We start from the raw sequence: 22,430 nt of genomic DNA, 5'->3' as shown, positions 1-22,430 counted from the left end.
TTCCCAGTCATGTGAAATCCATAGATTAGGGCCTAATTTATTTAAATTGAGTGATTTCCTTATATGAACTGTAACTCAGTAAAATCTTACAATTTTGTTGCATGCTGCGTTTATATATATTTTTCAATGTAGAATCCCTATTAATTCAATAGCAACTGTGAGCCTAGTCCTGAAGATTCGTAATTTACATTTTAAAATAAATGAGCTTTTATTGAGGCATAAACACAACCAATCATGATGTTATCAAAAAATCACTTCAAAGGGCTCCTTTACTAGGCTTTCTGCGCACGTTCATCCACTCGCAACATATTTCCAGCCTCCAAGCAGTGATGAATGGAAAGTGACATCTGTTACACAAAACACCATAAAGTGTAACGACATTTGGCGATTGTCAGTTGGTCAAAATGTATGCGTCCACTGCTGTCCACGTGCGTCTCTGTGTCGGCCACTCATCTCTGCCTTTGGCAAAAATGTTATGTTATCCTCGTACCACATGGCATTTTGGAGTATAGGCTATACCACACGTTCTCAAGTCCATTCCCTCATTTTTCATGCCTTGGACATACATAATGATAAATAATGGTGTAATAGCCTACATTTGTCTTGACATTTATTTGTATTATTGTGATAGGCTCATGTATTTTTATTTATTTTTTAAATCCTTTTTGTTGGTCTATTTGTTGTTGTTGTTGTTGTGTACTTTTAACCCTTTTTCTCCCAAAGTTTCGTGATATCCGATTGGTAGTTACAGTCTTGTCCCATCTATTTCTTTTGTCGCGGCTCTGTACCTGAGAGTACCGCTTTACTTTCACCGCTGGATATAAGTGGACACACGTGGCATTTCGTCAAAAAAACACATTTTTATCGCAGTTGTGACTATTGTTCACACGCATATCTTCCCTTTCATTGGCTAGAAGGGTCCCACCTCTCGCCTCCTCCCGCCTGCCTTCCATCTTTAAGGACGTGTATTTAAATTGTTGGAGCGGACACTCGACTGTCTTGTCAATATAATAAAATATCTTTGTCAACACTCCATTTTAACTCCTCCTCCACATTTACTGGATTGGTTGAACAGTGCAGAAGAGAACCTCCTGACAAGTTTTTTTTCTCGTCAGGACCAGAAAGAAAGGAACACAGCCCAGGCGTTTCTTTCACGCCTGCTACTTTAGGGTATTGTCTACGGGGAATGCACTCTGCAGTCAAGGAAATATATAAAAAGTGTGAGATAGCATTGTATAAATTTTATTTAATTTCCAATGAAGTAAAACTAATTTGTCTGTACATTATGTATATTATAAAACAAATCCATGAGTAATGTAGCCTATATCATATATTATTTTCTTTCTAACAGTTTGTAATATAAAGGTCCTCAGAGACTTTATGAGTGAGAGATTTTATAAGTGAAAGAATAAAGCAATTTGTCATAACCATAAAAAGAGCAGAGACAATATATTTAATTCATGGTGAGTTTATTGATTGTACAGCATGCCTTGATCCTTAACACTTTAAGGGATCCTTTCGGACAGACCAATAAAGAGCTGATTAATCATAAACAGAAGTTATCAATACTGAATTCAACGCTAACTCTGAAACCAACTTATTCACTTACTAGGCCTACATGATCCAGTCCCCCCAAAAAACAGCCCAACAAGAAGCTGCATAAGAGTGCCTTAGGGCCCCAGAGTCAGAGGACAAACTCAGACAGACACCAATCTCCCTCTTGCCTGAAACCTGACTGATTAGTGTGTTTACACTTCAGAGGACGTCATACAGGGGAACAGAAATAAACACATTCTTAATAGCAAGTTTTGGTTGGTATTCAAGCAGGGGGTCCGTCTTCTTAACTTTTGTTTTAATTCGCTGTTACTTTTTTTTTTGCCCTTCACCAGACTGCAGTATCATCAGTCGCCCCACAATCTCAGCTCCACTCCACTTAACATCTCTCCGGTCCTCTTGGCTTCATGACTACAGCAACCTCTAGTGTTCACCTCACTTTATGTACACAATCACATCCTACAATCTGCTCCCCTAACCATAATAACGTACAAAAAGAAAACAGAAATTAGAATAACATTGGACTGGTATGGTGTCACACTCTTTAAAGCAGAAGTTTATTGAACAGAGGTTGTGCAACAGACATTTCTGAGGTACATTATGTAACTTCTAGTGGAAGGGGGACAACTAAAGGGAAATCCACGCTGTTGAAACACACTTCCTCGTGTCAGATGCAGTATGTGGTGAGCTTTTTTGATTTATTGGTTGAGCCATTTTGTATTGGTTTTCCAGACAATAGGACCACCTGGAACACACAGGTCAACTAAGCTCATCAAATCAAGCTTAGGAACCAAAATCCATCCACATTAAATTGGAACAAACCATGTAATTAATCATCAATGATATTTGAGACATTTTCACATTTGTCTTTGTAATGAATGTCACATGGGTCTCACAATTAGCACCACCATCAACTTAAACTGAGCAAGGAAGTGTTGACTTGTTGTTGTGCCCCCTCCACTAGGGTTTAAGTCCAGGTGGGAGCCTTGCATGCTTGCCACTCAACAAGGTCAGTACATTTCACAACAGACACAACTACTGTGCTTTCTACTGTACTGTTACCCTTCCCAGGCTCCCTAAAAACTGTAGAGTTGTGAGGTATTCAGATATTCTTTTTTTGTCCAGTAAACCTGAGGTATAGAGATACCGCAATGTGACTGAGAAAGTAGAGCAAAATAGATAAAAAAGGAAAAGAAACATGCTATCTAAGCAAACTGTACAAAGAACATTTCCAGTCGAATACTCGTGTCATGTTCTTCTATTACCATCTACTTCAGTATTCTGAATGTATCTCTTAAGCAGTAAAATAATTATATTATAATACAAATGTTTATAAAATAGCAGCACACTCAAGTGACACATCACAACTAAGTAATGTAATTTTTTTTTGTATATAAGAATGAAACAAAATCATAGCTTTTAGCAGCGCAAAAAGACAATAATAATAACTCAATAAAAAATATTGACACTTTGATGTCTTCACACCTCCATCTCTCTTCACTTTGGAATACAGTATCTAACCCCTTACAAATGCTCTACAAACTTTTTGGGGGGTCTGGACACCCCATAAAATAAAACAAAACACAAATTGAAGGGGGTCTAAATACAAATTCAAACCTAACACAGTCAACTACTTTGTAAAAACAAACAAATCATAATCTATGCTCAGAATAGAGCTTGCAGGAGGAAAAAAAGGGCAGACATCCTTGACAATGATGAACAGGGGCTAGTTTTGGTGAGAGGTTGAAGATGGCCTTGTTTATAAGATTGGTTTCTAGAAAACGTTTTCCTGAAAAACATTGATTTTTGAGTAGCCTGCTAAAACACTGAATCCTCATTTTCCCCTCATACCTACCACACATGCAAACACAAACAAACGTACACACACACACACACACACACAAAAAACCACACCAAAAACTTGATACACCTTTAAATGTAGCAATGAGAATATTGCGTGATCAAGGCTGCCTTGTGCTGGCGATGTACCCTGTGTCAGTCTTGGAAGTGAATTAGTCTAATTCTGATGTCTGGGTGACTGATCAAACCCCATGCCAATGAAGTGACTGAAGCAGCAAATCTCACTGGACGAGAGGGGCACACGCAGAGATAGAACTTTCATAGAGTTTTATCACTACGGGTTCACAGACATCAGTCAGGCCTGCACAGCCACACAGGGGCATCACCGAAGACAACAGGCCAGGCTCTACTAGCAAAACCATCAATAAGGTAGCTTTGAACATAGAACAAGCTTCATCATTTTGAAAGAAAACCTAATTTGCCCTCAGAACACCAGATGTTCTATGGTAACGTTTTCTGTATAGTTCCCACCCATGTGACTTTTTGTTGATGTTGTGAAGCAGATCAAATAGAATATTCAAGTAGAACAAATATTTTATAATGTGATAACTTCTCAAATAAAAACAAAATCATTAACCTTGTCTGTAGCCTTTTTTTTAAAATTAGCATTGGCATTAGTTATTTGTTAAAACACACGAAAAATGGTCAGACGCCCCTTTGCACTTTTCTTTATTTCGGAATGTTTTTAGATCGGAATGTCCTCATGTCATAAGGTGTTAGGCATTATTTTGACACCTGCTTGCCAAGTGGGTACATCTGAATGTGGGAAACCAGCCCTACAAAGAAAAAGCTAACAAGAAAACAGAAAACATCCATAGATCCCCCCCCCCACACCGTAACCATTTAATTTAAGCGTGTTTTCAAAGTGCTTTGCTGTTGAAATCACAGGCGCGTTGAAACAACTCTATGAGGGACTACAGATGCATTGATCACAAATCTTCCCCTGCTCCAATACATTTTTCTCTCCTCTAATGAACCCAGAAAGTTCATTCTCAAATAATGAGTCTGGTTTTGATCCTAATTTGCCACCCGTGGCCTCAGTCTGCCCAAAACGCAGAAATCAGATAGATGTCATGAGGCCTTTAGGCTCCTCTCCTGTATCTTCCAGCAACTCCACTACATCTCCTTCCTCTACACAGCAGCACGCTTCTGCACTGCAATAAACCCTTTCTTTCCATCTATACCTGTCCACCCCCACAAACCCCCTACAACCACCACAGACCACAGGCCTCCCCTCTCCTCTGAGATACTAATGTACCAGCAAGAGGGGGACACACTCCTCCCTTCTGACACTAAGCAGCCTGAAGCTCCTTCCATAACAAAAAAAACTCAACAGCAACATAAAAATACAAACGCTATTTGATTGGTATGTTGGCAGTGAAAAACACAAACACCTCGAATGAAACTTCTGAAAGCAGATGGTCCATTGCCAAACTCCTCTAGACAAAAACGAGGGAACACAACTGCCCCTCTCTCTCTCTCTCTCTCTCTCTCAATCCCTCTCTCTCTCAATCCCTCTCACCCACTAAGTGGACTCAGACCCCCAGCTTTTTGTCGGCCGACAACGCATATTAACTTAAGGCAGTGATATAACATAGATGCCCTGCAGAGAATGAGTCTTCTGCCTGTTCCATAGTCTACCACAAGTCTAGTCTTTCCACTCAAGCGCTAAGCCATAACACTTCCCCCACACACACACACACACACACACACACACACACACACACACACACACACACACACACACACACACACACACACACACACACACACACACACACACACAGTTGAGCTGATACAAAAATCTCACATCATGGCAGTTACACCCACCCACTCACACACACAGATGCATTCGCATTCACACACACACACACACACACACACACACACACACACACACACACACACACACACACACACACACACACACACACACACACACACGAACAATCAGCCTGACATAAAGAGCTTATTGACGTCTATTACTCTGTATTCACAAATACGTTTCTTAATAATAATAATCATAACAATGTAATTCACTATTATATACTTGGCTGTTCCATGGACCCTACTTGTCTCTTTCGTAGTACAACACTCTGCAATTCCTGCAAAGTGCTCCCCTCGCCACCAACACACAGCCAAACCATGCCACGTTGAGACCTGCCATTCAAGGTCAGCGGAGCCCTTATTGGGCTCCTATCTCCGGCAGACCAACATTAACCAAAATAATTAACTAAACAAAACAGAAAAACCTTGCCCCGATTGTGATCCCATATATGCAAGCCTCGAATGGTCTCCCCAAACATTTTTTGAACTCCTTATTAAGCTATTGTTGTCTTATTCGATATAACTTTATTATGACTATACAATCAAAAACAGAACGCAACATATAATTGGCTTGCCTTCTGTATATCTGAGGCACCATAGAGCGTCCTTATATCAATTCATAGCTTTTAAAGTATATCTATTTTATATCTAAAAATAGCTTTCCTTTCATACAATACACGGGCGCATGTTTTTATATTACAAAATAAAAAAAATCTCTAAAAAACTTTAGCAAGCATTTTTTTTCAAGGGGTAGTTTGTTTTTTGTAGTTTTTTTATGTTGATTTGATGCGTATTCCGGATGCGCTGCTTCTCTTTACAGGCTCACAAGTTGATGTCGCGAACATCCGTTGGGGTGCTGGACTGATCCAGCTCGTCCATGGTCTTACTGCTGGGGCCACGCTGGACCTGCTGCTGCTGCTGCTGTTGCTGCTGCCGCCCCTCGCGCAGGCTGCTCACCAAAACCCTCTCAATCTGCTCCTGACACTCCTTCAGACAGTCCTGCAACACACAACCAAACAGACATGTCCGTCAATATAGGAACCGTGCACAGTACACATGGATATGCAAATACAGTCAGATGTGCGCGCGAGCACACACACACACACGCGCACACACACACACACACACACACACACACACACACACACACACACACACACACACACACACACACACACACACACACACACACACACACACACACACACACACACACACACATTATTCCACAAATACAAAAAACATTCCAAATTATAGCCAAAGCAAACATTGGAATAGTTTGTAGATTACTTGATTAATATATAGGGTCACAGCCACTTATCTGCCTGTTATTTTACAAGGTAACTTATCCTTTCCATAATACATAGCCCCAGCCCTGACAGAACAGAAGTGACACAGACCTTCAGTCTCCTGACTGTACCGTGCTGTACGGGGCCCCTGGGAACCGGCCCCATGCAGCGTTTGGATGACCGCTACCCTGCCTGCCGCCCCCACAGACAGCTAAGGCTGAGCGGAGAAGAGGACCAGGCCAAGCATTACCTCAGCCCACTGTGGCCCAGTACTGAACGCCTCCCCCATCTCCCTATTCATCCCACACACAACACACCAGTAGCCTTGACAACGGTGAAAACACAGGTATAGGCCCCAGTACTGAAGCTAAGCTATGTTAATTACATCCACTATCCTGTGGGAACACAAAGGTGGTGCTTTTTTAACGAGAGCCAGTCTCTGCCTGCAGGGGGCCACCTGAGAGCCAGGCAGATTGGGTTTCAGCATCAAAGAGAGTCGACGGAACCTGAGAATCCTCCAGAGAAAGCACCCTCTCAACACTCCTGAGCCCCCCCCCCGTCAGCCTGCTGTGGCCTCAAGGTTCAACTCTCAGGTTGGAAGTATTAAAGAGGAAGACTTCTGATCTAACTATTAACATAAGATTGCCCTGTAATAACTATGCTTATGGCTTGCAGTGTATGACACTGCTGCCCCCTGGTGGTTTAAAACAGCAACGCATCCTCAGCCTTCCCTCCCCCTGTCCTCTGTTGGTCTTAAAGGCCCAATATCAAATCATTGCTGGGTAATTAAGTACCTTACTATATTAGTTTTCCATTAAAATGATCAAAAAGAAGAAAAAGTAGCTTTTTAGCAAAAAACTATTTCTCAAGCTAAAATTTTGCCAGGACTGTCTGGCAGAGACATTTGGAACTCTTTGTTATTGGTTTATTAACTAATATAGCGCTTGGTGATGTCACCAGGCAAGCCAAAACCCCACCCATGCAAAACCTGCCGATTAAAAAGGTAATGTGTCGATTGTATTTTCAAACAGGAACTATCAGGAAAAAAACACTGATCAAATGTTCTCACACTTTACAGCGTTTAGTTTCATCAGCTGTTGTTCCGATGTGATAGAAAACACAGGCAAAACTGCATTTTGACTGCACTGGGCCTTTAAGCACACAGGGGTGGCTGTGGGAAATATGACTGAGAGAGCCCCATGGCCAGAAGCTTATGGAGAGGGGAACATTCCTTTGACATTTACAGGTAATTTAAACCTGATGGGCCACTGTTTGAACCTGGTTTATATGGCTTCTGGGCCTGGGCCTGGGCAAGTGTTGCCTGCTGCCTTGGTGAAATGAGAACAGAGGCCTATCACATGGGAATTGCTCCTCGGGAGTTGAACGTGGCTGAGTGACGAAAGGTCACCGTGTCAAAGGTCACAATGCCAAAATCTCCAGGAAAAGCCTTGAGCTAACGAACGCCACATCTATAATGCACTACTTAGGCTAGATTAACTGAGCATATTATTATGATTCTGTATTTGGGCCCAATTGAGGACAAGGCAAATGTATCAGATCAATGGACTCAATGCATACCTAAATAACAGTTAAGGCATTTCTTCGATGTTCTACCTCTAGTGACCCTGGATGGGGACAGATGTGAGAAGGCTGTGTGAGGGCTAGGGTTAGTGGGCCTAGGAGTGGGGCTGTAAGAGCACTAACATGTTGAGGGGGCCTCAGGCGTCTGACCTGGAGGAAACCCGACCGTGGACCAGCATCCCCATAATCTGCTCCAGGGGTCCCCAACTTCCCACCAACATGTGCTCCATTAGTTGTAAAGAAGAAAAAAAGAAAAAAAAAGCACAAAACATGTTTGTGTTTTACCGCAAGAATGCAGGCCTTAACTTCTTAAAAGACATTCCCCTCTCTGCTGCTCTTTATAGCTGCAGATTGGACCTAATGCCAAGGCCCACAGGCTTCATTTGAGAACCTTTAATGGCTTCAATGTGTGACTACTGGAAACACCAATATTGTTTTCAGATTGGTTTTTAGGTATTTAGATACTAAGGAAGGCAGCGCTGGAACAAAGTAGGAATTTTGAGTCCCCATTCCCCCACTGCCACCCCTTAATTCACATCTGACACCAACAGGCTCCTGAACATCTTCTATAACCAAGCCATAAGACTGCTAAATCACTAACAAAATGGCTAGTTGACCATTGCATTCAATTTTTGCACTGTCTCTATGCCCACTCACAGGGCCCTACACACACACACATTTATACTGACTCTACATTTATACTGTCTCTATGCACACTCAAAGGGCCCTACACACTCACTGACACACACACACACACACACACACACACACACACACACACACACACACACACACACACACACACACACACACACACACACACACACACACACACACACACACACATTTATACTGACTCTACACACACGCCCATCCACTCACAATCATCATATACGCTGCTGCTACTCTGTTTATCATATACCTGATGCCTAGTCACCTTACCCCTATACATACAGTATCTACCCCTACCACTCCAGTATCCCTGCACATGGGGTGGCAGGAAGCCTAGTGATTAGAGCGTTGGACTAGTAACCGAAAGGTTGCAAGATCACATCCCTGAGCTGACAAGGTAAAAATCTGTCGTTCTGCCCCTGAACTGTTCCTAGGCTGTCATTGTAAATAAGAATTTGTTCTTAACTGACTTGCCTAGTTAAATAAAGGTAAAATATATATTTTTTAATTGTAAATATGGTCCTGGAACTGACTGACCCTGTATATAGTATGCTTACTTCTCGTGTTCTTCTTATTTTTATTCCTCCTGTGTTTTTGTTCTACCGTATGTTATTTTTAGTCCTACATTGATATTGTTGACTTTATTGTTGGGTTCAGAGCTACCAAGAAAGGCGTTTCACTGTACTTGTGCACGTTAAAACTTGAAACTGAAACGGAACTCCACCCAATGACAGCCATATCATTAAAGATGATTTTGACAGTCAAATCAAACAGCCATGTGAGGAGGAACCACGCTGCTCGGATTATCCACGGGCATCCACTGTGACGTCACAGCGCCCAAAGGAGGAAGTCGAGCAGACCGCTAAAACCAGAGGAAAAAATGTGTGAAACCGTGGAATTTTTTAACTACTGTACCACACTAGGCAGTGCTACTCTGTGCCGCGACCGAGGCTGAGACAGCATGTTGTGTGTTTAGGAGGCGTGTCATGCCATACCCTGGAGGGTATGCCCAACCCATGACCCGATGTAGAACCCATGACCCATGACCCCATGTTGAGCAATGTCATGTTTGAGCATCACAAGGTGCTATCCCATTCCCTTTGGCTATAGTTCTAAGAGTGACACCCACATTAATAGATACATCATTGTTCAATATACACAAATTCCAGATTAAATTAGAAATAACTTTGGCTAAGAGAAGATCTCAATGTGAGTCAGGAGGGCTGGATGATGAGTGGAAGGGTGCAGGAAGGGAAGAAAAGGGAGAGAGGGGGTCAGGGAAAGAATGAAGGGGCTGTGGAGGACAGGGGTGTGTGTGTGTGTGTGTGTGTGTGTGTGTGTGTGTGTGTGTGTGTGTGTGTGTGTGTGTGTGTTTCCTGTGTCCTGGTGAGCTACTCTGAGAGAAAAGATGAATGGGAGAGAGGGAGAGGGGACGCTTGCCAAGAAAAGCAGACAAAAACGAGGAAACAGTATTCTAGCCCCTCCGTCTCCCCCTTCCTCTCTTCCTGTCTCAGCCTGCTGTGTGCTAGAACAGAGAAGGACCTTCTGCGCATTGAGCTTCAATGGATGTTTCAGATTAACGGACCTACAGTATGTTTTCTGTCAAACCACTTTCTATAGTCCTACCTTTCGCTAGCAATGCTTCCGGCTTCTTGGATGTTGAGAATCAAAACAGACGCACCAAATGGCAGCCGGTAGCACCGTAGACGTCAGCAAAGCAAAACCCCAGCGACAGAGAATCCCTCAGGTCTTACAGGAATCCCAACGAATCGAAACCTCCTAGAAACACAGTTTTCATTCTTCCTCCGTGCCAGCCTCTTGCCCATCATGGCTTGGCGTGAAGTCTCACTAACCGGCCGCTGTGCCCGGCTGGCTGCTTTCTGTGCCACACCAGGTGTATCTAAGGCTATACACAAATTCCTCTGGGCGGCGGTAGGCGGCGGGAGACGGTGACTTGGCCCCATCGCATGTCCTCTCTGAAAACCACCGGCTCTGGATACCACAGATGACAGTGGGGTGCCAAGGGCGGGCAGGCTTTACTTCATATTTTGCCTGGCCATCTTCGTCCCATCTCCCCAGCCGGCGTGCCAAACCAAATGTGTGTGCACTTTCAGACTCCCGTTTCGTACCATACTGACGACTGCGTTCAAATCGATCATTGAGGTGGCGTTAACCATTAGGATTGAAGCATTAAGTGGCGGAGCTTGGAAAAGGTGGGCTGTGTGTGAAATGACACAGCCAGCAATCACCAACTCCTGTTTTTCTGTTATAGCGAGACCATAGACAGAGCAGTGCTAAGTCATCGTCAAGCATCTTCTTTCCAAAAATGCTGTTCTGGCAGACCAGTCTACTGTAGCAGAGTTGTGCTAAAGCTCCTCGGACTCGTGGCATACGTTGCATCACAAGGGCGTCCCGGCTCTGGTGTTTTCTGAATCCATGGCCTGTCTGCATCCAGGAATGTGAGGAACTGATCATGGAGCCGGCAGTAAACTCCCTTGCCTCAGACCTCACACCCCTGGGTCCCAACACACACACACAGAGGGCCTGTGCTGCTTAGGCCAGCTATTTGTTTTTCCTCGGCTACGGAGCAAGACTTCAGCAGAGATGCATTATTGGGCATGAGAGAGAGGGGGTAATCATCGCAAGTGAGGCGGGACACTGGCCATGCTTCCCTGGTGTCCCTTTTCACACTTCAACAGCTTTCTCCCCTCCTATCCTCCTCTCCCCTCCTCTCCCACAGCGGGAAAGGCCTTGTGAAGCTCAGAGTCTGTCTCTTGCTCTGTCTGGCGGTAAGTTTAGCCGGAGAGGGCCAGCCAGAACAGAGGCCCATGCAGCCTCGGCCCCCCACCCTCATGCCACTAGGTCTCCTCTCCCCCCAAGGCACAGCAGAGTGGGCATTACAGGCCCCCATTCAGGACAGAGCAGGCAGTCCCCATTCAGGGCAGAGCAGGCAGCCCTCATTCAGGACAGAGCAGGCAGCCCTCATTCAGGACAGAGCAGGCAGCCCCCATTCAGGACAGAGCAGGCAGCCCCCATTCAGGACAGAGCAGGCAGCCCCCATTCAGGACAGAGCAGGCAGCCCTCATTCAGGACAGAGCAGGCAGCCCCCATTCAGGACAGAGCAGGCAGCCCTCATTCAGGACAGAGCAGGCAGCCCTCATTCAGGACAGAGCAGGCAGCCCCCATTCAGGGCAGAGCAGGCAGCCCTCATTCAGGACAGAGCAGGCAGCCCCCATTCAGGACAGAGCAGGCAGCCCCCATTCAGGACAGAGCAGGCAGGCCTCATTCAGGACAGAGCAGGCAGCCCCCATTCAGGACAGAGCAGGCAGGCCTCATTCAGGACAGAGCAGGCAGCCCTCATTCAGGACAGAGCAGGCAGCCCTCAGGTCACTCAGTCCGGCCTCACAGGAGGAATGCCCACAACACACGATCCAGGAATGTTAGGGATGCTACCGACAGACGAGGTTAGCGCCTGACATCAGGGAGTCTGTTTTAAATGACAGCACTGTTAACCACCCCCACCAACCCCCATCCTGCAGACCCTTCCCCCACCCCCGCAGCTAACCCAGCTAGCTCCGCCCGCTCTCCTTCTGACGAAAGCCAGGCGCAGGAGCCAGCTGAGGCCCAGCCTGGATGTCTGTGTTTGGACTGAGCTGTGCGCACCTCCACCACCTCCACCACAGTGCTGCTCTACCCCCAGAACCACACATAGGGCGGCCTGGCTCTGCTTCCCCAGTTTATGTGGATTAACAGCTCTTTTATAATCAGGCGTGGGCTGCTGCCTGGGCTGTCGGAAACTAACCTGGATTGAAGGGGGAAACCACAGGATGACATTTCCCTACCTTTGCATAGCAACTCCACGCAGACGTGGCATGTGACCTTTTGGGATGAATTAGGTGGAACGTGAGCTACGTTTCGATTGACAGACCCAGTCAAAGGCTGTCTATCAATCGTAAATCAATGGTTGAGGTATTTCTGTACGGGCTGGCGCAGCGGTCTAAGGCGCTGCATCTCAGTGCAAGAGGCATCACTACAGTCCCTGGTTCGAATCCAGGCTGTATTACATCCGGCCGTGATTGAGAGCCCCATAGGGGCACAATTGGCCCAATAAAAAAGAAATAATAATTTGCTGGAGATGCTGATTGTCTGAATGGATCAAAGACTTAGTTGTGGTTCAACTTTGACTCACATATTTCAAATGAACTTTACTGTAAGTGCAGGTACTCAGATATACCCAACTGAATAATGCTTCTGAGAAAGAGTCCGTAAATAGACCTCTGCTCTTACTCTACTGATCAGGCTGAGAAAATATCCCCGAAAAAATGAAATGAACATTTGAAAGAGCATTCTCTTAAATCAGATTTGGAAAGAAAGACAGGTCACTCACCACTTCAGTGTTGGTGATTTTGGCCAGCAGGTCTGTGAGACTGTCCCCCCACTGAGACTGGTCACCCGAGTCCAACTGGAGGCCACAGATAGCCGCTCCCACACTGCCAGTGGCGATCATGGACGGGGGGTACATTGCGAAGTTGAAGTCTGTTAGAGGACAACAACAAAAAACACGCTGATGAGTCATAGGCAAATACACACGCATGAAAAAGTTGTACTCTAAGGCTAAATGGCTATAATGGAGGAAGCGTTTGTCGATCTGCTCAAAAACAGTTCTATAGAGGTAAAACCGCCTTCAAAAAGGTACCCAGCAGTAAAGCTTTAAAACATGTCCATTTTAGAGGAACATATCCCCAGTTCAAACACCTTTACACTGATTCACACTTCCAGAGATACACACACACACACACACACACACACACACACACACACACACACACACACACACACACACACACACACACACACACACACACACACACACACACACACACACACACACACACACACACACACACACACACTACAGGTGAGCCATCAAATGCCACTACATTTAATGAGTGAGACGTGAATAGTTTTCTTCAAGGGACACAATACGGGTACAGACAGTACGCTCCCCCTAGAGACAATCTGATTGGCTAATCTGGCGGTCATAAATAATCCTCTTTAGCTCTGGCTCCCACTAATGACCAGGGCCCTGTGTAATGAGGGTTGTAAAAGAGCTGAAAGGCAAAACCCCAAACCCCCCCCTGCTCCTGCACCCTTCTGCCCCAGTCACCTTCCCTGGTCTGGCACCTTTTCTTCCAGCTCCTGAGTAAACCGTGCGCTGACAGAAAAAAAAGCCCCATAGTGCTTAGAAAGGGTGGAATAAAGATCCACAGTCCCTTTGCCAATGCTCACTGCTGTAGGTCCTTTTTTCCACGTGTGGTCGCAGGCGAGCGTCTCAAAGACCAATAGCCTTGTTAGCTCCCCTCACTGTCATTCATAATGCAAATAAGACAGCTTGTGAATGGGCCAGGAGACCAGGAAGGGAGAGAAAAAAAATCCTTCTACTCCTTTAAGTCTGTCGGCTCCAAGTTGCAATTCCTTCTCCCTGTCTATCTCTCTTTTCCTGTATTTTTGTCCCTTCTTCCCAGAAACAAGCTGGTTGAGGTGACACACATGCCCAGCTCCATGTTGCTTCAACAGCCAGTGACCTGCATTAGCAGCACTCCTATTTATTTGCATATTGATTGAGTGCAGCCAGCGGCAGGCCTGAGAGAGGAAAGGCAGGAGAGTGTGTGGCTCCATTGTCTGAAATCATCACCTCATCTCACCCAATTGAGAGACCAGGCAATAGACCCTCTCCACTGATACCAATTCAATCCGACGGCTGTACAAAGAGTGTGGTTGGGGGGGGGGGGGCAGTGGAGAGTAGGGACAAGTGGGAGAGCAGGGGACAAGGAGGGAGGAGCGGGTGTGAGGGGGGGACAACGCTCTGCTGCACATTGCTCTCTAGTCTGACCCTTTAGAGTTTTTGGATGAAGAAAAATGTCGCCCTCCCACCTACCCCCACAGCTATTGCACTGTAGCCGGACCACCTATGGGCTTGAGGAGTGGACAGGGCCATAGAGAAACAGCCGGCACATTTACATATTGCCATACTCCACAGCAGAAGCAAACTGTGCGTGTGGCTCTGAAGGGGAGTGCTTCCTTTTCTCTTTATTCTCTCTCCAAATCAAAGAGGTAGGTCCTTTGATAGCAGTCTTTTTAACGTGCGGAGCCAGGCGCTTTCTCATGTGGCTCAGTGTTGACAAATAAATGAACTTATTATACACCCCTGCTTTAGCTGCTGGGCCACTGCCACGGGCCGATTTATTAAAGACAACCTCCAGCCAACAGGAACGAGGGCAGAGAACCCAGAGCATTACATCACGACTTTAACAGCAGAGCTTTCTATAGTGAAAAAAAGGACAAAGGCATACATGGACCTATTGCAAGCCTATATGTGTGCACGCTCACGAACACACAAAATAAGCAAGGGGCCTAAGTGGAGCAGTGGGCAGCAAGCAGATTGTTGGCCCCCGGAGGACAAGACAGGTCTGTTGCAGAACAAGGGGCATACGCGTGCAGCCGACGGAGCCTGTCACTCTGGGGCTGGTGGGTCAGTGGTGGCTGCTGCGTGTAGTGGGGGAAGAATGGCTGTATTTTAGGCTAGCCTCATTGATATTCGTGCAGAAGATAAACAGTGTATGTAGCCTGAGTGGGGACGCCTGCGACGGAAAGCTCCCTGCGAGCAGCGGCTGGCTGGCCCGGCCTTCAGGCCTCTCACCCCCGCTCAATGGCCCATTCTCCCTCTCCTGCCCCCTCCACAGCATCCATCCCCAGGCCTCCTCTCCATTCCACTCTGCTCACCCAGCCTGCCTGGCCTGCCATGCTCACCAGGGCCAACTCCTGGGTGGGTGAGATGCACTGTATACACATTTAAACTTGAGTAACAGCCAAAAAGTTAAAAAATGATGTCTAGTGCAACAAATCAAAAGCCTGTGTTCTATACAGATGTAAAGTGTATTATTATTTTCCTTACTAGGTTACATTTTGAGGACCTGGGCCCTATTGATTCATTAAGGTCATAGACAAACATAATTTTGGGGCCTGGCATTACGCTGTTTCTCACCACTAATGGAGAGGGCCAGGTTGTCAACACAACATTCACAGATGTTTAGTTAGACTGTAAACTAGCATGGGTTAGAGAGACGAGGCACTACAAGCTTCACAACTGTGAACTTTGACTTGTATTGCAGTATGCTTACTACTTCAGCATAGAAAGACAAAGTTCCTTTCCAAGGAAATACTCATCTGACACTGTTATCTTAGCAGGTTTCATAACGTTGCCTATTCCATAATAGCAGATCTACTCCAACTGAAAAAAAGAAACCCTGAAAGACGAAAGGAGTTTGGGTCACCACAGCACAGCCCCAAAGGCACAGTGATTTGCCAGAAACAAAAACAGGAATCCTCCTTAACGGTTGGATCCTGTAACAACTTGCTTCAGTGTTGCACCACAGCGACCCAGAGACTTGAGCAACAGCACTCTGGCTTAGCGTGGGAGGACGCAGACCCCTCCAAACTGGAAGAATATGAATTGGCAGCTTTCGTTTGGAGCCCAGTTAGAATCCCTCATCCCTGGCTTTCTGTTGTTGTGTTTTGTTTCTAGACAGGATTCAACCGATAAGATTGGATAAACAGCTGACCGAGGCATCTTTACCCAGAAACCCCAGCTGTGCTCAGGGAGACTTCTCATGTCATGAGAACAACATTCAGGTCAAACTCAAAAACACCAACAACTAACATTTACTTTACTTCCAAACCTCAGATGTTATTCCTCGTGGATAATGTCCGTCCCCTAAGAAAATACCTCCTAACATACAGTTGAAGTCGGAAGTTTACATACACCTTAGCCAAATAGATTTAAACTCAGTTTTCACAATTCCTGACATTTAATCCTAGTAAAAATTCCCTGTCTTAGGTCAGTTAGGATCACCACTTTATTTTAAGAATGTGAAATGTCAGAATAATAGTAGAGAGAATGATTTATTTCAGCTTTTATTTCTTTCATCACATTCCCAGTGGGTCAGAAGTTTACATACACTCAATTAGTATTTGGTAGCATTGCCTTCAAATTGTTTAACTTGGGTCAAACGTTTCGGGTAGCCTTCCACAAGCTTCCCACAATAAGTTGGGTGAATTTTGGCCCATTCCTCCTGACAGAGCGGGTGTAACTGAGTCAGGTTTGTAGGCATCCTTGCTCGCACACGCTTTTAAAGTTCTGCCCACAAATGTTCTATAGGATTGAGGTCAGGGCTTTGTGTTGGCCACTCCAATACCTTGACTTTATTGTTCTTAAGCCATTTTGACACAACTTTGGAAGTATGCTTGGGGTCATTGTCCATTTGGAAGACCCATTTGCGACCAAGCTTCAACTTCCTGACTGATGTCATGAGATGTTGCTTCAATATATCCACATAATTTTCCACCCTCATGATGCCATCTATTTTGTGAAGTGCACCAGTCCCTCCTGCAGCAAAGCACCCCCACAACATGATGCTGCCACCCCCGTGCTTCACGGTTGGGATGGTGTTCTTCGGCTTGCAAGCCTCCCCCTTTTCCTCCAAAGATAACGATGGTCATTATGGCCCAAAAGTTCTATTTTTGTTTCATCAGACTAGAGGACATTTCTCCAAAAAGTACGATCTTTGTCCCCATGTGCAGTTGCAAATTGTAGTCTGGCTTTTTTAAGGCTGTTTTGGAGCAGTGGTTTCTTCCTTGCTGAGCGGCCTTTCAGGTTATGTCGATGTAGGACTCGTTTTACTGTGGATATAGATACTTTTGTACCTGTTTCCTCCAGCATCTTCACAAAGTCCTTTGCTGTTGTTCTGGGATTGATTTGCACTTTTCGCACCAAAGTACGTTCATCTCCATGAGACAGAACGCGTCTCCTTCCTGAACGGTATGACGGCTGCGTGGTCCCATGGTGTTTATACTTGCGTACTATTGTTTGTACAGATGAACCGTGGTACCTTCAGGCGTTTGGAAATTGCTCCCAAGGATGAAACAGACTTGTGAAGGTCTACAATTCTTTTCCTGAGGTCTTGGCTGATTTATTTTGATTTTCCCATGATGTCAAGCAAAGAGGCACTGAGTTTGAAGGTAGGCCAATTGACTCAAATGATGTCAATTAGCCTATCAGAAGCTTCTAAAGCCATGACATCATTTTCTGGAATTTTCCAAGCTGTTTAAAAGCACAGTCAACTTAGTTTATGTCAACTTCTGACCCACTGGAATTGTGATACAGTGAATTATATGTGAAATAATCTGTCTGTAAACAATTGTTGGAAAAATGACCTGTGTCATGCACAAAGTAGATGTCCTAACCGACTTGCCAAAACTAGAGTTTGTTAACAAGAAATTTGTGGAGTGTTTGAAAAACGAGGTTTAATGACTTCAACTGTACAAGTAGGTAGAGGCTCAAATCAGAGACTTGCTAGGACAAATGCAACGTCTACAAATGAATTCCTTGGCCTTATGGTGGATGTATGGGCGAACTGCTCCCAGTCTTTCAGATGAGGTGTTGATTACCACAGTGAAGTGAGGCTAGCTCAGGAAATACCATTCTATGACACACGGTGTATCACATTCCTGTGTGCATACTGTGAGAAAGCTTCCTCCAGCCTCAAGGATGGATGAGAAGACATCAATGGAGTTGGAGCGGACGGAGACAGAGAGAGGTTGGAGGAGAAGGAGGAGGGCAATTTATTGGATGCTCTGACTAATCAAATCGGAAGCTTTTTCAGTTAACAAACACTGGTAATAAAGATGAAGGACCTCTGCCATTCAGGCCAGTTGACTGCATGGCAGGTGGGTCACTAGAGAAGCTAAGGGACTCTCCAACTCTCCATCCAACAGGCATTCAGGAAGAAAATGACGAGGGCAGATTTGAGAGGGCAATACCTAACGACTGTCTCTCCCTACCTACAGGAGAAACCTATTTACACTGTACTCTACACTCTAATCAAGTGCTTGGGGAGCCCAAGAGTGTCCAAACAGGATAACTGACAACCTGATGAGTTCTAACGGATCCAATGTGTTACTCCATCTTGCCTATTAACCCGGCTGGACTTCAGGGGTTCGTGACCCACTAGTTTAGGTCACGGTCACACTAACTGCTGTCGAAACCACATCTCCTTGCATGTTGCAGCAGGTCTCTTCGACCATGTTTGACCACACGGCATGGTCTCTCTCAGGATGACTCCAGTAAAGTAGGATAGATCTGATTATCATCAGACACGTTCAGGCCTATCTGTTTCATTCCCCAACCCCGTCTTTATATCTATTGAAAGAGAGTGGGACAAGAGACCAGGGGGTGGGGGGGGGACGACGACAAGGAGTGCTTGGTGTCTCTGTGGAAGAAGGAGGCCATAATCTCCCTTAATGAGCTTGTTTCTCCACCATTATCCTGTAGGCTGCCCTGGGGAGAAGCTGGTGTTTCCTATGGAGTGCCCCTGCTGTGCTGACCCTTACATGCTTCTGCATATGAAATGTAGAGCCGGATCTTTGTCTCCTTTCTCCTGGGCTCTAGCAGAGCCCTAGACTATTTGCATAGTGCTGAATGGACCCTCCCGCATTATTAATTAATAGTGAAACGGCCTGCGCCGCCTGGCATGCCGTCGCCACCTGACCAGATCCCCACCGAGTGCCTCGAACGGAACTTTTCCATCAAAAGAGAGGAACCATTAAAATGAGAGGCCTTTTTGTCTCTCCACCTCTCCTCTCTCTTTCTCTCGCTCCCTCGAAAACAGAAGGCTTGGTTTATGCAAGTTTCCCAAGAAGAGGGGGTGGAGGTGGGGGTGAGTTCAATCTCTTCTATGCATGAAATACTGAGGCCCCAGGTGATCCTTTGTCAACTCTCTTGCAAATAGCAAAGCCTTAGAAACCTCCTCTTCCAGCGTCACCTTCTCAGCATGTTCGGAGGGGGATTCTCAGGGAGGATTCTCACCAGATAGTCGAGTTGATTTATGGCTGGGAACGTTGCACAAAATGGGTTTTTGAATTCCCAGAGATCTTCAGATGCAACAAATTGTTCAACTCACTCTTTGCCTGGATACAGATCTGAGTTCTGAGGAGAGTATTCAGACAAAATGGCCTGCTGCTAATCCTAGTTATCTGCAGCAAGGCTCCCATCTACAAGACGTCGGGAAGACATCTTCCTCCACGAGACTCGTAAATGCATATCCACTGCCTCATTGAAGCAATTAAGGACAAAGTGCACTGGGAGCCTTGCACAATGTTGCTTTGGGAATAGGTCCGATCACTGACACAGTCGTTCCTCACAGTAATCTCTCCATTGGCACAGAAGAGAAAGAAGGAGAAAATGAGAACGAGAGAGAGGTAGGGAGAGAGAGAGAGAGAGAGAGAGAGAGAGAGAGAGAGAGAGAGAGAGAGAGAGAGAGAGAGAGAGAGAGAGAGAGAGAGAGAGAGAGAGAGAGAGAGAGAGAAAGAAAGAAAGAAAGAAAGAAAGAATGAAAGAGAGAAATGGAGAACAAGAGTGAGGCAGGAAAAGAGAGTGAAAGACAGAGTGAGAGAGAGTAGAGTGAGAGAGATGGAAAATTCCATGTCTTCAATGGGACTCTGGCCAGTTCCCATGGAGACCATCAATGTGCTCTGTCTTTCACAACATACACTATCAATTGCACAATCAGAAAAGGGATTCCACATCAAAAGTGCCAATGTTTAGAGACCTGTCACCCAAGATCCCTTCCATCCATCCATACACACACTCCTCTACCACCACATGGATCTCACCCATAAAGGAGTGTAGGGAGCATTCCTGTGGGGCCAGAGGTGAGACACTGGGGTGGAGTCCAGGGGGGCCTGGGAGGGAGAGGGAAGCCTTGCTGCAGCACTGGATCCCATTACCCCCCATACTGCTGGGGTGTGTGCTGGGAGAACCTGCCCCACAAACACTCCCTGAACATGGGAAAGTCATCATGCCCCCAAGCAGTAGGGAGGCGTGAGAAGATGGGGAGACGAAGAGAGAGATGACGACATGACGTGCCTCACTATTCGGCACTGCAGGAACAATATACTCCTCGTCTTTCTCTGCTCTCGCCCTCCTCCTCCTCCTCTCCAGCTCTTCAGATCATATCTCCTGTCACTCCCACGGCTCGATGTTTGATCTTAAAGAAACAATCCAACCTGGAGAGCAGAGTAGACAATGTCCAGTCCCCACCCCAGTCAGATCGTCCCGTGGTCGCGGAGCACACGGGAACACGCTAATGTCCCTTAAACCAGGCCCCTGCCCTATGAAGTGTCACTCCATGTTCTATTAGCCACTGATATGCCTCGAGAACATGTCCGTATCAGACGCCACAGCCGGGAGAGAGAAACATGATGGACGCGGACATGAGACTCTCACAGATACACGTCCTCCATGACACATGCTTTTCTAGGCCCCACACATTTACACAAGGAGGTAATACATCTCACTTAAGTTATAAGGCGTCACGGCACTGCATGACGGGCCCACAAAGCAACCTGAATGGGGCTCCTCCAGTCATTGTTGATCAGAATGGGATTTAGATTTTGCGTCGAGAGAAGGGGAGACGAGGATATTTTGCAACAGCCGCAACTATGCTGACGCAAGACATGAGCATATAATTGACTAGGCAGCACATCCACTTTCACTCTGACTTGCAAAACGTGGCTCGGGAGCCCAAAAAATAAACGCAAGCCAAAAATGATATCAGATGGCAACCCACATCCCCATTGGCTCATCTTTTTGAGAACGTAAATGTTTCTAATCAAACGCAATCATTGTCCCCCAGAGAGACTTTAGTAACAATACAGAATGCAACCTTGTTTCCTGTCGTACCTGTAGCACAGAGGGCAATGAAGGTCTGCACGTGTTTGCGTATCAGCACTAACTTCTCCTCGGGCAATGGCAGCTTCCTCACAATGTGCTCTATGAAGTCATTTGGAGTGACAGCCGCCAGGTTCCACTTCAACTTCCCCAGCACCACCAGCTCCCACTCCTAAAACAGAAAGTGAGAGAGAGGAGAGACTGTGTTAGGATGAGAGAGGCTATTAGGCTAAACATTCTGTATATACACGGCACCACCCTAGCTGACGCCGAGCCAGGCCCGAGGAGGCTGTACTGTATGTGGCAGGCTGTCTCTTTGCCTGTGTGAGCCCCTAGCCTTGCCCTACCCTGGCCTACCCAGCATAGAAGGTGGAGTGGTTGAGAAGAGAAAGATCGTTATTATATTACTCTCCCTGGCTAGGAAAAAGAGGGAAGCAGGCTGGCTGAGGCAACAGCAGCTCTGACACACGGACGCAGGTGACCTCACGACATTCGTCTAGTAGTCTGGCATCTGGGACTTTCCTCAGGAGAGGCCTGTGAGGTCTGGGGATTGGATGGGGGTGGATGGGGACTCTGAGACTAGCTCTTACTAACATGCTCAAGCCAACAGAGGTGATGAATGGGTTCCAAGCTATATGGCTGACCTTTTGGTCAACCGTCTATGCCGAACGAATGATAGAGTATCACTTTTACATGTACAAATGTATGGCAAAATGCACAGCAAATAGGTTAGCATGGTTTTACCTTTGTCATTAGCTGTTGGAAGCCATTCCATTTTGCCACAGTTATGGCCTGCTATGCTACTTTGGGCACCTAACAATTCATTACAGCCCATCTAAATGAACATTGACACTGGCTCT

General features: G+C 45.9%; 1 protein-coding gene across 3 annotated transcripts in view; it reads right to left on the bottom strand.

Moving 5' to 3' along the window:
- Positions 1-2,084: 2,084 nt before the first annotated feature.
- The window catches only part of LOC106573197 (G1/S-specific cyclin-D2), a 30,271-nt gene continuing 9,925 nt past the window's right edge, over positions 2,085-22,430 (bottom strand). For all 3 annotated transcript variants that reach the window (XM_045696988.1, XM_045696987.1, XM_014147982.2), the window contains 3 exons: positions 21,583-21,742; positions 13,171-13,319; positions 2,085-6,240 (listed from right to left, as the gene is read on the bottom strand). In XM_045696988.1, the coding sequence (XP_045552944.1) occupies positions 6,064-6,240; positions 13,171-13,319; positions 21,583-21,742 (486 nt within the window). In that variant the 3' untranslated portion in view covers positions 2,085-6,063. The remainder of the gene's footprint in view (positions 6,241-13,170; positions 13,320-21,582; positions 21,743-22,430) is intronic.

This window comes from Salmo salar, chromosome ssa16 (assembly GCF_905237065.1).
Source record: "Salmo salar chromosome ssa16, Ssal_v3.1, whole genome shotgun sequence".
Lineage (NCBI taxonomy): Eukaryota > Metazoa > Chordata > Actinopteri > Salmoniformes > Salmonidae > Salmo > Salmo salar.
Note: the sequence above shows the minus strand (reverse complement) of the source record. Positions and strands in the feature narration are given on the sequence as shown.